Here is a 17,421-nt window from a genome sequence, read left to right on the forward strand (position 1 = left end):
CCAATTCAGCTCAGCTTCACCATTTTAATAAAGGTGAAGGGAGGAGCAGGGGGTGTCTAAAGGAGAAGAAAATAGAGAAGAAGGGTATCTTCCCATAAAACTTCCCTTTCTCAAAGGGCTGCATGACATTTTCCCAAAATATGAGAGCATACATACTTCCACACCATTCTTCCCTGGCTTTTTAAAGCACTATAAACATTGGGCACACTAACTAAGACGCTATCTTTTGTAGCTGAACTTTAAAGGCACTTATCCAGGGTTTCATTTTCTCCATCTTTAGAAATTACATGGGAGAATGAAATCCATTTCTCTTAAGTCAGCCAGTTCCACACCTCTGACGTGCATGGCATGGTAGCTGCTGTGACCTCAGGAGTCTCAGAGAGAAAAGGCCTCACTGGTCTTACTCAAGTTCTTGCCACAGTTTCTCTCTTATACTGGAGTGATGAGTGAGTTACCCATACTAGGAAATACTTTCAAGAGTTGAGTCTCAATGACATCTTTTGAACTGATATGATCCTCCACTGATCATATAATGAAGGAACACACACATGCGCATTTATGAAGCTTAAATCTTCTGAAACACTTTTCGATCAGTTCCACCCAGTCCCTGCAGTGAGTGTCTGTCTCTTCCTTTGTACTTTAGGGGCAAGTCCACAGACAGTGATTTGCTGAGCTGTGTTCTTTCTTTATGCATTAATTAGCATACAATATCAGTCACAACAGGAATTTGTACTGCTCCAGAGCATAAGGCCTTTTGAGATTCTATAAACTTAAGTAGAAGGGACAGAGGCAGAAAAAGATCTTCATCTAATCAGAGTATGCACTAGTTAGATAAGCATTGCATTAGAACAGAACCATCAGAGTAAGCAATATTTAATAACAACAAAATAAAAGATTTAAGAAAACAATAGAAAACAAAGCACTGAAATACAGTTTGAGAATCCTGTAAACCCTTATTTAAAGTCCTAAATAAAATAAAATTAGAAAAACTAACAAAAACCATCAAGCAGAATAGTTACTGTTCCTCTGTTCCCCAACTATTTTCCAACTGGCTTTTTCTGGTTTTCATCTGCCTGCCATTTTCATTCTTCTCAGATTTTATTACTTGATACTGTAAGGCAAAAACTTAAGAAAGGAGGAAGAACTTACTGGTATTGAGAACTCCTCTGCCAAATACTTCAACACTGATGCTCCTCTTGCCAAAAAGTTACTTCTCTCTGCCAGGTTGCCTTGGAGTTTTGTGTCAAACTCCTTTCTGACAACTGAAGCAACAGAGTCAATAATTATGAGTTTAACTTTCTTTGAAATAATTTCTTCTTCCAAAGACATAATCCTAAAAAAACCAAAAACAACCCAGTCACCGATAAGATCGTTTACACAATAGAACCATTTTATAACCCTGAAATTATTTAAATAAAAAGTTTACTTTAATAAGCTGAAAATCAGTGCCTCTTTTTCCCCCTCACACACCACCTCACTAACATCTGCATGTACTGAAGAGATTTGGAAAGGCATCTGAGGCTCCAGTGGGCTACATAACCCAAGGCAAGACCTCTCCAAAAGAGGTCCAACACCAGAATCCTTCATGTCTATATATGCAGGTCAAATAAGTTTCCATATACCGCCAAAGACAGTATGCCAAACCTAATCTGTTCATAATATGCTACTAGTTGTTCTCCGATAAAGCTGCACTAGAAGGAGAAACTAGTCTTAGAATTCTTCCACTGATAAAATACACAAGATGATGCTAAACTACAACTTAATTCATTTGCATTGCAAAATGTGTTCACAAATTAACCTAAGGTAACAACATGACAATACAACACTGCCAACAACAGCATTCAGGTTAAGAACTGTTAGAAGATTCCTCTCTCCCACTGCTGAAGTGGTCCCAGTCTTCCTGGAAGTAAACTGGAGGAGCAAACTCCTACTTCATGGAAAACTTAACTCTTACAGTATGGTCACTCCACAATCCAAGACAAGACAAGACCTGTCACATGAACACTTCCCTTTAAAGGTTTACAGGGATCAGGTAATATAGAAATTGTTTATCAGAAATAAGGTAACATAAACTGGATTGGTCACATGCTATGAAATGAGAAGAACAATGTCAGTCTTTCTGTACAAGTTTTACTTTGTTTGAGGCTGTGCTGTCATCAACATGAAAAGGCCTCAAGTAAGTGAATTACTCTTCATAAAACTTTGATACAAACCAAATATTCTTATAGATAATCCAGTCAAAATGGTCTTTGTTTTTTTTAAACTCTGGAAAAGAGTACCTATTAAGTACAGTGCCACAAGTCAGCTCTCGATACAGGTGAATGCTACTGGTCATGCAGAACAGCTTTTCATCTGAGTCAAAATAAGTAGGGAATCTGCTTCCTGCTATCTCAATCAACCTATCAAAAAAACAGAAAGCATAACACTGCAAAAGGAATAACATGGAGTAATAAGGCATCAAGTATTCACAAAGAAAACAAAGTAAGCCTCTGAATGATAAGCAGATACCAAATAATACTGGAAATCTTCTTCAAAGGAAAAGCATATTTTTGCAGTCAGACTGAAATACTGGAAGTCAGAACAGTTAGGTTCTCTTCCCAATATGCTGAAGTCAGCAGTGCACTAGGGAAAGACAATGTGTCTGTACGCAAAGGAACGGCTTATTGCCTGTAAAAGGAAGCTCAAAGTTTATAGTTACTGAATGCAAAGTTCTTTGAGTTTTGTACAAAAGGTTCCACTCAATGGCCAAGCACTCTCCTATTTTAATTATATCATCTAAATACTATTTTTATTTAAACAAAGTTACTCTCCAACTCAAACCATCTTCCCCTCCACCTTTACCTTGCAGTGAAATCATAAAGTAGACCTTGTGTCATCACAGAAATTTAACAAGCTGGTAACAAAGTCCATTACAACATAAGCTAACGTGGAAGAGGACTGCAAAGAACAGAACCCAGTTCACCTATGAGTACTTATACAAGCAGTACGCGTATAGCAAGTATGCCAGCCAAAGGGAAAATCTTTTCACAGATAATCTCTCCTTAAAAACAAGAACAAGGTCATCTGGCCGAGAGATTTTTTTACTGAATCCATTTCCATTGTGCCATTTACCTATTTTTAAAAAGGGCTTATAAAATCTTAAGAAAACACACTTTTTAGAACATAGAAAAAAAAAAAATCAACACTGTGGCACAAAGTGACCAAGGCTCCAGCTGCCAGGCAGCTACAACTGAACATTCATCCATTCATACAGCACAGGTACAATGGGCGTGACTTGATATAATGAAATGACTGAACAGTTTAAGTGGCTGCTTCACTGATAGAACTGAATGAGGGATTCCATGATTAAATGGTGTCCATTACCTTATTAGCAAATTCATGACCCTTCAAAACCTCGAATTACAATTGTTAAGCATACCACTGTTTATTATCAGAGTAGACTAAGGAAGTGTATCAGATAACTGGTGATAACACCAAAAGAAATAAGAGGAAGTTGGATATTTATTATTTGTTGTCAAAATACTTTCATATTCAGAAACCATGCTTTGAAAAAAACCTCTTGCATAGATGTAAAACTAAACAATTTATTGATGAGAAGCCAACATTTTCAGTTAAATGAGATTTTATACAAAAAATCATTGAGGACACTAAATGGTATACGTTTTAAAATGCTGACAGCCTGCAAACTCTTCAGAAATCAGTGGATGTAAGTTCCACCCCTCTGAATACAAGGAAATTTTATCTAGGTCCTTAAATAAATGATCAAAAAAATTAACTTAGAAACTAATATTTTTTCCACGGTGAAGATTTTATTTTTTAATAACAGAAAATACTTAATTTGTATTTTAAGCAGACATATCCCACCGTCTATAGCTTGAGAAGAGTGGCATCTAGTGGATGATACCTGTGGGCACAACTTACTGGTTATCTTGATGCTTTTTATTTAGGACCCCTTCCATCAAGAAACAAAATGTTAAATATATTTGAAAAAATTCCTTTAAATCAGCTTTACTTGGTTTAAAAATAGAAACACTAAGATTGAATTTTAGTATACCTATCCTGAGCAAGCAATTTCACTATAACAGCCTAAATCTCATTCATTTGATACACTACTTGTTACGTCTAAACTTGTCCTGCAGAACTTCCAAGTACAGAATCTTGTCTTTCTATTTGCATAATTAATCATGCAGACCATTTGGGCAACAGTGATCTGTCATTCAATGCTGATCATGAAATGAGATTTCAGTACACTTCCTAATGAACATGCATAACGCAATGATCATTACACAGACTGACTTAAAATCACACACCAAAATCTTGCCAAGATTGCAGTACTATTCACAGAGCTCCATACAGGTTCAAAGTTCTTTAAGATCTACATCCTGTTTGTCACAATGAGACCAAAAACTACAGAACATGTTCTCTGCAGTCATGGGGTGGAAAATCCACTTGTTCTCAGCTTGGGTTCACAGAAATTTGTATCTAATGTTTTTCACAAGCACTAAGTATGGCTAGAGAGAAAAGCAAACCAAACAAATTATCATCAGACTCTCTAAATAAATCTGGTATGTTTTCAGTTTATAGCTGGCTAGAGGTCAACTGAATTGCTACAAAACTGATTACAACAACTTTAATTTCTGGACTTACCACAGGAATTTCATTTACCTGTCCTAGAGTCTGTGTTCTGACAAAGCTGAATGACAGACACCATCCGCACTGTCACAGTTTTCTCTTACACAACAGAAAATATATAAATTACAGAAACCAGTGTCATATCTTAAAAGACCAGCTTCAATTCTGATCACTCCTCAGCTTTGCTGTTAGGTTGAACTAAACTGTCACGTTCAAGAATAAGTAATAAGACTATGAAAACTTGTGGAAGCAAAAACCTCCCCACCCTGAACACCTGCCATGTAGAATGACAAGAGAAGTGCCTTTGAAGAAAAGAAATAAAATTAGCCAGCTTTATGCAGTATCTTTCTAGAAGCACAGCATTACAGCAGTATGACAGCTACAACTTCACAACTCTCAGCCCTAAAAAGCAGCAGGGATACAAACACTCTTCTCAGGCTTCCTGTAGAGAATTTCCACGGTTTACATAGAAATAGCTCCAGCTCAATGTCTCCATTAACCCCTTTAATATAAGTTGCTATCAAATGGGTATATGCGCTCTTAAGTGTTTAGAACAACAAAATCAAAATCTCTTCTACTTGCCATCTATTAATAATGCATGATTCTGTAATCCTAAAAAAATTCAGGTTAGGAGAACTCAGATCTCCAGGCCAACATCCTCTTCAAGGTAGTTAGTGCCAGCTATGAAGTCAGAACAAGTTACTTCAGGCTTTATCTAGTCATACTTTGGAAGCCTCCAAGAACAGAGGCAGCATAATCCATCTGGGCAACTTTTCCCAATTCCTGACTGTCCTTATGGTGAAAGAACTTCTCCATATATCAGCACAGAAACAGATTTCAGTGTATGCTTGCTGTCTCCTTGTCATGCACCCCTGTGCCATCTTCCTGTTGGCCTTCCCACTGGTAGTGGAAGGCTGCTGCTAGATCCCCCCAAAGCCTTCCCTCCTCTAGACTGAGCAAGCCCTCAGTCTCCCCACAAAGGGCAAGTGCTCCAGTCCCCAACCATCTTGGTAGTCCCCTGCTGAACTCCCTGCAGTTTGTCATGTCTTTCTCATACCGAGAGCCCAAAACTGGACACAGGATCTAGATGTAGTCTAACAGGTAGCAAGAAGAAGGGGAAAAGCACCTCCCTCACTCCACTGGTGCTGCTCCTTAGGGACACAACACAGAAAATATAAAATATATCTTGTTTGCTGAAATTGTGTTTAGCTATCATTTCCAACTGAGCAATACTAAATATGATTTAATACACAAATATTCTCATCCTCAGTAATAATGTTATTTTTACTGCATTTCCTTTCTACATCCTACTCTATTTTCAGCAGTTTCATTTTCACATTCACCTTTTTTCTATAGCATTTGCTTCTAAGCAACAAGTCTTAATTCACCCATTAAGTTCTACCTTTTTTTTTTTTTTACTATATGCATTTCAGGGACCTGAAATAAAAATTAAATGGTATATCAGAAGCAAGCACCATACTTCGCAGAGCCATTACCTGAAGCTCTTTTCTTTGATATATTACACTTCCCGTTTAAAGTTATTCAAACTTCTGTGAAATTAACTTGACAAAAACAGTGTCAGAAACCCCACTTTCTCATCCATGATAACTTCAAATGATCAAATAATACAAATACATTTGCTTTGGATACTCCCGATTCAGGCCATGGATATAACTACTAAGTCAACTGAAATACATACATTATTTCAATTAACCTTTTTCTGCCCACTTTTCTACACAGACAAGGATGAGGCTACTGTACTTGTCCTTCCCCAGACCCTTAACTTCTGAACTCACTAATTCCAAACAGTGACAAAGAAACAGACATCTCAAAAACCATAAAATCCTCATGGTTTATCTAAGTAAATTAGAGCTACCTTTAATTAAATACTGCGGAATTATTTCAACAGATAATCGGTCAGTCAACATGGAAAGACTGGAAACCAACAAGTTCATTCACGTCTCCTCTGCGTCTCCTGTCCATTCAGCCCTTAGAGGGTACCATAAGTGCACAGCTGAGCAGTTTGGGTCACATGGCTGAAGCAGGAGATAATAGAAGCAGAGATGTTATAGAGGTAAGGGAATGTAGTACTGCGTGGCCACTAAGGACATAGGAGAGATGCGAGGTTACTGCAGATGGAAATCAGAAGTGCCAAAGAAGGGCAAGGGGCCCCACTCAGCAGAAATAGGACAGAAATCTCAATGAAAACTACTTCTGTGTCCTACTGTTCACAGAAGAACCTCCACTTCCTTTGTACTCAAAATGCTGGGCCTTTACATCCTCAGAATCTTCCTGTTAACTACACAGACTAAACTGCAAAGAAAGATCTCAGGTAGAGGACTGTTAAGACCATTTACAAATTAGAGTGTGCCATCCACCTTGTCATAGCAGAGTTGGAATCTGCAAAATCATACAAGTTAGGAAGGTGAGCAAACCATTCTATTAATTTCATCATCTATGAAATAACTATATATATCACATGAATGCTTAAAAACTACCATAGGTATTTACTTTATAAATACTTTTCTCAGAAAATAATTGAAGGCTCCAAGATAAAAGGCGCTAAAGAAGTTGCAAGTGTGTATTTTAGAATTTTAAATCTTACCTTTCAGCACTGAACGCAGACTCTGTGTCAATGTATATAACAGCCCCATCTAGTCCTCCCATGCTTACAGGCAGTGTAGCCAGAACACTCATCATAATACAAAATTGAGTTTTGCCACAACCTGGTGGGCTAGTTATCTGGAATAAAAAAGATTAGTAACATAAACAAGGGTTGTCACATTCAGTTGACCCTAATTCTACTTTTAACTAAGACCCACCAGCCAGAACTCAAAGCTGCTCTTCCAATGAAGGAGACAGCCATAAAAAGATAGAATGCAACCCACAAAGAACAACTTGCAGTTACTCTTGGATCTCTGCCTTGCAGTCAACCTCATCCACTGAAGAATACACACTTCTTCAGACACAGCATTACGCTGGTACTTTATTTGACATCCTTTATTACCTCTCATATCTGAGCTCTCCTACTCTCCCCCTCCTCTTACAAGATCTTCCCTAGAGCCACACCTAGCTGTCTTCTCTCTCCTCTGTGCTACCTTCTAAAATAGAGCAGAATTAGAAGATTCACTGTTGACATTCACATGATATCAATGGCCTTTATTGCTGAAAACAAAGTCCAGAGCTAATGAGTTCACAGATGTAAATGACTGCTTAGGAATCATCATTACCTTGGTTACAATCAGGTCTCCCTTGGAAATTACGAGGAGAATCACTTATATCCTGTGAAGACTGAACTTAACGTTCAATATGAACCACATAAATACATAAGACAGATTTTATCTGCCCCAGAGACCGCACTCTGCTATGCAGCATGTGTTTTGTCATTGGTGGTAACTCTCTATTACCATATTTCAACATGAAGACCATTTCAGGATCCAGACCAGTTTGCCAATTTTAAGCTTTCACCTGCCCTTAGTGAAAGCCTACTGCAATTAAGCAGTATTCGAAAGGAGCACACTCTACTTGTGTAAAATGGTTCCAAGAGAAAAACCACAAGGATCAAAAGAATACACTGTTTGATGAGATCCCCAGTTTCTGAGCACAAGATTCTTCTACTAGGGATGGCAATATGCTGTTCTTTATCTGCTGCAGATCTTGCAGAGATTGTAAATGAGTGCTGGGCTCTGTGTTCAGATAATTGTATGTTCATTACTACTACACTAGGTCTTTAAATACAACATCACATTATCACTGCTTCTGGGAAGGGAGATGATGACATCTTAAATACTAAGAGTGCTGAAAAACAGCAAATACAAAGTTGAAGTGACTTTAGACGCTAAAAACAGAGAGTGATGAGTTCATTCTGATGCTAGTTGAGCCTAAATAATAATGCAAGATAAAAGTAAGCCTCTCCAGGGAAGTTAAACTGCAAAATGAAGCATATCTCCTCAAAACACCTAGTACTGCCAAAAGAAAGGCTTAAATATAGAGCTGTTGCTTAAAATTAAAAATGAAGCCTTACAACAGACAGACACTCAAAATCAAAATAATTTTTGAGCCTGAATGCACAACACTAAGTACAAACACTCTTTCACCACAAGATACTACAGTATTGCTATGGTTTCATTTTAAGCAGCAGCAGCATGACTTCAAGTACAGAAAATTTACAAGGACACACTGAGAGACTGCATTAGCTACAGTTACACATTAGCTACTGTCACCAGTTAGTTAAAATCCCTTTAATCACTTCTGTCTATAAACAAGGCCTGAAAACCAAACCATACCAGTCAATCTACTTGAAGCTTTAATGCACAAGAAGCATTAGATTATTTTTGTTTAGAAGCACACACTGCATTTTGTGAATTATGGATCGATAATCAGTCATATTTATGCAATTATCTGTCCTATATCCAGTGTACTTAAATTACAAAATATCGTATCAACAATAGCTGCCACATTTTAATATGAACCCAAAGCATATATAAAAAATTTCAGAGGCAATACATATTCCTTAGACTGTGATAGCCAAGGAACCTCACCAGCTGTTTCTAGTTAAAAAGCTGACTTGAAACGAGTGAGGGGAGGGCATCAATCCAGTTGTTAAATTAAAATGTTTGGACAACTGTGAGGAGACCTCATAAAAACATTTGTAGTTTAGCCTTGCCTGGGAGGTGCACTGGAATCAACATTTATTTCAGTGGCTGATGCAGGAGCTAATTCGGCAGAGATGCTGTAAAAATGTCTGAAGATATGAGCATCGTATCAGAGAAAGACGGTGAATCTTGCAGTACAAGTTAGTACAAGGAAGCAAGCCAGTGGAGCAGGACAGAATTTCTATTCCCAAAGACAACCATACTTCATCTTTTATCAGCATTCCTCTAGAGGGCGTTAAAATGGGATTTTAAATAATCCACAGTGAACAATTTTAAAGAGCTATATTTTATTGTAGCTACCACTAGTTCTGCAAGTGTTTTGAACAATACAGTTGTAGTTAAAAAAAAGAAAACAACCTAAAATTCCACGAATGTAATTTAAATGAAGTGTCTGCAAAAAGTTTGCTTAGTTTCTTTTACTCTAAATTTGCTCAAAAAAAAAAAAAATCAAGTCCACCCAGATAGAAATGTGAAAACTACAACAGTTTTTAATTTATCTCTGCCTAATAAAATATACTTTTATTTTTCAATAAGCTATATATTATTTTCTCTGGCACATCTGTAGGGTTTGGATGAAGTCACAAGGAGCTAATTCTTCCTCAGCTACCAGGGGATTAAACTCTTCAATATTCACAAAGTCATTACTTTAATTCTTTCTCAGAGGAGTTGGCCAAAAGCTCTGACATCTGACCACAGAATTTCAGCTGTGATTTAATTTCCAACTTAAAACCTAATAGTGGTTTGGGAAAAAATGGTCTGAGACAGCGCAACACAAATCAAATCCCTCTGGCACTCAAAAAGCAAGCAGCTGTAGAAGATACCACCACAAGTCTTAACCCTGTGGTTCATGTACTCAAATTCCAAGTTTCCAACCACCCTCACTGCTGGGTAAAGTAACAGGAAGACAACGATTCAGCCACACCACTCAGGAAGTTAATGCTGCACACAACATACTTTTCAAGAGTACTTCTCTCAGACTTTGAATATCTGCCTAATCACAATAACACCAAAGGGCAATCTGCTGGTCAGCTATACTCCAGTAAATTGCAAAAGAGCAAATTAAAATTATTAAGTTTCAAAATCACTTGAATTCAAAAAGAACATCACCTGAAAATGTTCACAAGCTGCAATACAGCACAAAGCAGCAGCAGCAGACACCTGACAGCTTGCTACTAAAATTTCATCTAACTATCATGCTGAAGAACACTTGCAGTGCTGCCAACCTTTGAAACTACTTCAGATCTCATGACTCTTCAAAAACACTTTTAAAAATCTCCAGAACCAGGGTTTGAATTAAAAGCTGTTTCTGCATAGTTAATTGTTCTCTGCCTTTATGTTTGCTGAGAAACCCCCAATACGTGCCCTAAATCGCTCTCCATATTTAGTACCTGAAAGGCAAATAAAACCCAAAACACTTATTTTTTTTCAAACACCTCTGATCTCTTAAATTAGTCATCTAATTTCTGGAGTCCACTTAGTTCTCTCTATAATATTTCTGATTAAACAGTTATTATGCAGCAGTATTGGTTGCACCCTCATGCCAGAGGGACAAGACCAAGCTACCGGTGGAAGGACACAGTGCTCGCAGTTCTGGTCTCATCCACTAGATGTCTTGTACAACATCTCAAGTCACACAGTGAGATCACCTATTGAAGATAACTGTATTAGCCAGGTTTCTCTATTTTTAACCAAAATATGTCAGAATACAAAAAACTTAATATTCGAAAGTTTTTTTCATAAGAAAACTTAAAGTGCAACACCCTTCCTTGCACAGTGCTTTTCCTTTACAATCAGATGAAAGTTCAGCCTATCTTTGAATATATTCATTTCCTCAAATACCTTTACATATAGATACACATGGAGTATGACCATTCTTAAAACAGAGTTTAGCAACAGTTTCAGATTTTCTCATATCTAAAGAAATAAATGTTTTAAGGAAACACTAGAAAACAAAATTAAGAATTTAGTATTGTGACAATCAACCAAGCTCAGAAGTATTACAAAATACATAGCTCTGGAAAATTAAGCATTTGTATTTACTTCCTGAAGAGCATTATTTTATACCATCTCTGAAAAAAGATATCCGACATCCATCAACTGCTTACAAAACTTACTTTCAAATTAAACAAAAAAACAAAAAAACACAAAAAAACACAAAAAAAAACACAACAAAGAAAAAAGACTTTAGAAGTCAAAAGTTAGCTAGACTCCAGTAGAACTCCCAACATATCAACCTCTGCTTTTCCCGGATCTCCCTCTGGAGCAATGCCAAGAACATGGTACTCAGTAAGCTTAAAGACCATCAGTGCTCCAGCAGAGCCATTCTACTGGGCCTTTAGGCAAGAACAGACCAGATAGACTGCACTGACAGATGAATGATGGCTACACTTAGGATTAAGAAAAAAGACAAATATTCATGATCTTATTATCAGCAGCCTTGTAAATTAATTGTGTGGCCCTTCCAACCCAAAAGATCACATCCACTTATTTTTTAATTAGGAAAAAAATATTCCAGGATCCTTTAATGCAAACTTTTACAGGGCCATCTTTTACTCAAAATTACTAAGCCACAGGAAGGAGGGCAAAACAGACAGGGTTATCTGGGTTGACCTACAGAAGAATGACATCCTTGATTTGGGCACCACTCAAGAGCCAACCACAGGCTAAAGGACAAGTCATATCACAGGAAAGATCAATCTCTTTTCTACTTCCTTCTCCTACCTGTGCAGCAGTGGCTCTACATTTCAGCTAAAGAAGCACAATTCAGAAGTGTAAGCATGTGAACAGCCATTCTCTGCCTCCACTGAGTAAAAGTTAGTGGACCAGACAGAAATCCTGGAAAGTCAGATCCTAGCCACAAGTGAGCATTGTTTCTTTTCAAACACAGGAGGCTGTGCTATTCCATCAGCTGACTGCATGAACAATAATCCAAAAGAAAAGGAGTCAAGCTACACCTAGTGTGGCCACTGCTTCTCTGAAAAATATTTTTAGGAACCAAAAACTCATCTCCTGCTGAAGGTACTATCCTCAACAGCAGCATAGTTACAATCTCAGGACCCTGAATGTCCCACTACTACTTCTAAGAACAGCTCTTCAAATAAAAAGAATTGAGCAAGTCTTTTCTCCAGAATTTAAAGACTTGCAGTATTTGTCTTAAGATTAAGTCCTACCAATCAGATTTTCTTATCGTAAATTGGTAACAAAGCTAGGCCTAAATATGAAAAAATATTAATTCTGATAGATCACATTAAGTTTGTGGATGTGTTCTTGAACATTTTTATGAAGACCTGAATGGTGTATATTCCTATACATCATATACAGAAAGAAATATTCAGAAGCTTTAAAAAGTAATATCCCCTCAGTACCTAAGAGTTTACTAGAACAGAAACTGTTATAGTCAAAACTCAGTGTTGCTTAAACACTAACACGTTTTAAGTCACTACTGGATTTCGTAAGTCATTTCTGAGATCAAAAATCAATCTAGTTTGATTGTAGGGTGTGGAAAAGATGTATTTTCCTCATAGTAAGATTTTCATAACGTCTCTTCTCCTCGTCCACTGTGGCAATTTGCCAAAGTAAACAAAGAAAAGCACTTGGTAAGGACTGTTAAAGTGTTCAAGGAAAAAAATGGTTTCAACCTGTCTAAATTCAGAGCATGAGGAACACAATATATATTTTTCCACTTATTTCAAGCACACAGCCAAGTTCAGAACTTTACTTTAAGAAGGCCAGTATGGCCACAATGCATAAAGCCAGTGTCCCCCTAGTTCTGCATTCTATCTCTACCAAGGGCCTACAACAGATGGCTAGGGGAATAACATAAGAACAGGGCACACGTATATTGATATACCCTCCAACATATGTTTCTCCATCTCCAACTGTACCTCAGCAAATTCCTAAACCAGAGATTGCATCTTTGTATTTTTATAATACTCAATGACTCCTATGAGCATCTACAAAAATCCTCTTTCCAGAGTATTGAAACTGTGGAAGTTATTATTCACTTTCTGCAAGGCAATAAAGAAATCCAGGCACTAGAAGATGAAGTGCTTCCTTTTCTTGAAGGAAAATTCTAAGCAACAGAGTAGCACTGCATCCAAAGTCCAGAAAGTGATATAGACAGATATGCAATCAGCTGTGTTGCAATGCATAAGCATATAATACAGGCCTTAATTACAGTCTTTTTTAAAATAATGCATTACATATTTCTTGCATAAATTTGTTACATTTATATATAAAAACTCTGTAAAGACATTCTCATGCCTATGTGCTTCACACTTTTTTCCTAATTGCCTATTGTACCTTCATAAAAACTAATGACTTAGAGTGAGTCAGTATTAAGAGGACAGACTCCTGACAGACCACCTTGCGCTTTAACCACAGAACTACACTGCAACTTTCCCACTGTAAAATCCAGCCAACAATTCTCAGATTTCCTGGGAAATTTTTCACTTTTTTAAAGGAATATAGGATCACCAAATTTTTTTAATTCCTTCATTTTCTTACTTACCTGACATGCTGGAGAAAAAAAAAACAAAAACAAAACCCACAAAGTGCAGCCTCTACCAATTAAAAAAAAATAAATCACTTCTCATACAAAATTTTTGTGGATTTTATGTTTAAAGCACCTGACACAAGACAGTCCAACCTGGCTGTGAGTTTTGACTTCTGTGATGTGCAAATGCAGTAAAACATATTAAATGAGTTACCTCTGTGAGGGATCCACAAGGCACTCCGCCATGCAAGACTTTATCCAAACTATGCAGTGTGGTAGATAAAAAGGCTGAAGAGGGATTGATAGACTTCCTCAGTTTCATTTCATAAACCTGCAATAGGAAGGAAAAAAAAGCAAAAGAAACCACACAAATCAGAAAATGCTTTTTTTGTTTGTTTAATGAAATAGCAAACTTCTCGCATTTGCTTTCATCAACCTGGAATGACTTAACATTTGCCAATGATCAAACTATTCCTATCTTCAGCTATAGTCCTCTCTTGGGGTGCTTCTGTGCATTTATATACTATTTATAGCTCATAGAGTAAATTTAAGTTTGCTGTTTCTCCCTCACCACAACATAATAATGACATGTCAAGGGTTTTCTCTGCTCCTATTCAACAAGGCTTGCTTTCAACTTGTGAAACTCCAACTTTTAAGTAAGTAAACACTACCTGTATGATTAGTGACCAATGCGGAACACTCACATGAAACCAAGAATCCAGTGATTTCTTTATTTAACCTACAAAACTAGGGTTGAATGGGACTGTATAATTATTCAGTTGTTAAATCAGGAGTCCAAGTAAATAAAAAATTACCACAACTTTTCCCAATGTAACTCATGTTAGTTTCTAAATATTTGCTTATTACTTCCCATTTCAGGGACTTATTTTTTAATTTGTCTTCCAGCCACTGGATCTTGTTCAGCTTTTCGTTCAGCTAGAGTCTGGAGACTTCTAATATAATTAACTTTCTCTACTCAGCATATAATGTGATCAAGTTACCCCTTAACTAACGTCCTCTCTGATGAGTCCTGTAGGCTTCACTCTCTACTTCATACTGTGAGGCAAGTTTTCCAGAAATTAGAGTTTTACTGTATATCTTGGCATACTCTGAAGTTTTGTTGCCAGTGCTTCCAATGTTTTATCTGGACAGTATTTTCCCCTTATTTATAACTCCTATTATCTAATTCATCTGGTTTTTTACTCAAAGATACTGTCAAACCTTCTTGCTATATCAGTCATGATCCTACATCAGTCACTGACCTGAAGACCATCTGAAATCCCGTGTTTGCAGAGATTCAATCCACATCACTTAAAAATAACTCACATTCTCTCTTTCTGGAAGTACAGCTCTGTATTACATGCACTTACATTAGCTGGTCATCTATCAGCTGGGTCTGTATTAACAGTCCTTGACAACCACTGTCTGACAAACTTCAGTATCTATCAAGCTTCCCAGCAAAGAAATTTGAGTGAATAGTGATGTGGGGATGACAGGCAAAAGAAAATGCTAGAACTCTATGTAAAACTTCCACCTGTCTTCAATTTATTTATTATTAACAGTTACTGATGGAAAACTAGTAATTAGCTTCATTCAGTAGAAGTCATATTAATTGTGCATATCACTAACTTTAATGCGGTATATTTGTGAATTTAAAGTTTCATAATTACTGCTGCAATTACTACGCCAATTACACATAATAAACTTTTGACATGGCTTTTTTTTTTCAGGAAAAAAAGCAGGCTTCATTGACACAGGTCAGAACTGCCCGTGTCCTCTCTGTTTGAAAAAGACAGAATCTTTTTATACTTTTTCACCTGAATTCAAAAAAGAAAACAAAATGCAACCACTGCATTACAACTAACATCTGTTTCCTTCTTGCACTCTTCCCAGTTAGGCTGCCTGTAGTCTAAACCACATTACAGCTCATTGTCATGGATGGAAAAAATCCTCAAGAAGTTATTCTCAGGATCACTTCACTTCTTGGCACCAATTTTATGTCTAAGACCAATTTATACTGAAATTATTCTTCTTTGCTTTTTTTTTTTTTTAGTTGCAGGGTCCAAACTGGAAGCAATTTTTATATACTAGATTGCAAGAGAGTCCCATATTTTCCTACTGCAGTCAAAACAGATTCTGCAAGCCTGAACAATCTCTTGAGGCTATAATGCTTAATAAAAGTCACTGCGTCAAACTGAAGTGCCTCAGAGATCTAAAATGAAAAATAAAAGTATTATTTCACTGTGCAATCAGACTGAGACGTCACAAACCTCCCAGGTAAAAAGATGAGTGACACTGTTAAGCATTTTCCCAGACACTGTATCAAAACCAGAATCAAGACAAGCATACTTACTGTCTGCATTTTGGGAGCACAAGCTCGGCTGACTTTACAAAGAAGCTTCTGCACATCATAGTAGCTCTGTCCTGTCACTTTCATTAGCTCCAAGAGGGAAAGACATAAAAAGTCCTGAAAGATGATAGAACAGTTGAGAGAGCGCAACCTAGAAATCAAGATGGGACTAAACTGATGCAATTTATACACAACTAGTATACATTCCACCGGCTTACCAACTGTGCCATGTTATACGCTATTATGGTATACTTCTCCTACCTTTCTCCAAGACCAGTATATTAGAAGAAATTATATTTTAAAGGACACCTAGCTCAAAGGACCAAAGACGCAAGAACTGCGCAATGGAACTGCAATGGAACTGCAACGAGATAACACCTTTTTGACCACAAAAGTCTCACATCTACCCAAAAAACATTCAAAATACATCATGTCTTCTAGACTGCAGTGCTAGGGCTAGATCCTATATTTATGATGCATACTACTGAAATATATGGGGCCTCTTGACTCTCTTTAGGCGAGCCTTCACAAGAACAACTTCAGAACGTACTGCTGAAACAACCCATAACTGACAGTGTAACATCCCAGCACATTCACACTCTAGATCATGTAATATACATGTGTTTTTGTGAAGTGTTCACAAACGGATGTCTTACTCCATACACGTAGTAGCTACACACCCCAGCTAAAATAAAGCATATTCAGGTTCTGTAGTAGTGAAGGTAGTTAGGCATCTATTGTTTTAAAGCTACACTTTTACAATGTAGCAGGCCAGATGGAGTCTGAAATGCCCCCTACTTCATAGAAAGCTCTCTGTAAATTAAACCACAAAAAAGTAAACAGCGTATGCATTAAAACACAACACTCACACACAGAGAAAAACCCCCACAACACACCAACCCCAACAATCTACCCCCCACGAACATAAAATAACCCTTTCACCTGACACGTAGTTATCTGATACCGACTCAGCCTTTCACACAGCTCTTCAGACAACCTCGCTCTTCTTAGTTTCTTAGCAGCCATGCTCTCCAATCTACAGTGAAAAAAAAAATTTAAAAATTTGAAAGATGTTTGGAATATGACTATGCAGACAATTATAATCACTCCTTGCTAAAGAACAGGAAAATGTGCGCACATGTGTGTGCACATATATATATAAAATCTGTTAAATAGACTTCCCATGTAAGTCTATACAACATTAAATTATATTGCTACTCTGAAAGCAGTTATGTTAAATTATATCTCATATTTGACATATATGAAATCATGCCAGTTAAGAACAGAAA

General features: G+C 37.1%; 1 protein-coding gene across 5 annotated transcripts in view; it reads right to left on the reverse strand.

Moving 5' to 3' along the window:
- The window catches only part of RAD51B (RAD51 paralog B), a 446,199-nt gene that overhangs the window by 383,020 nt on the left and 45,758 nt on the right, over nt 1-17,421 (reverse strand). For 4 of the 5 annotated variants that reach the window (XR_012633866.1, XM_074909727.1, XM_074909728.1 and 1 more), the window contains 6 exons: nt 17,075-17,168; nt 16,136-16,249; nt 13,997-14,113; nt 7,238-7,374; nt 2,280-2,399; nt 1,150-1,333 (listed from right to left, as the gene is read on the reverse strand). Coding sequence is in view for 4 of the 5 variants with exons in the window: in XM_074909727.1 (XP_074765828.1) it covers nt 1,150-1,333; nt 2,280-2,399; nt 7,238-7,374; nt 13,997-14,113; nt 16,136-16,249; nt 17,075-17,158 (756 nt within the window). In the remaining variant the exon portion in view is untranslated. The remainder of the gene's footprint in view (nt 1-1,149; nt 1,334-2,279; nt 2,400-7,237; nt 7,375-13,996; nt 14,114-16,135; nt 16,250-17,074; nt 17,169-17,421) is intronic. The other variant, XM_074909731.1, reaches the window with a different exon arrangement.

Source organism: Athene noctua, chromosome 6 (genome assembly GCF_965140245.1).
Source record: "Athene noctua chromosome 6, bAthNoc1.hap1.1, whole genome shotgun sequence".
Classification (NCBI taxonomy): domain Eukaryota; kingdom Metazoa; phylum Chordata; class Aves; order Strigiformes; family Strigidae; genus Athene; species Athene noctua.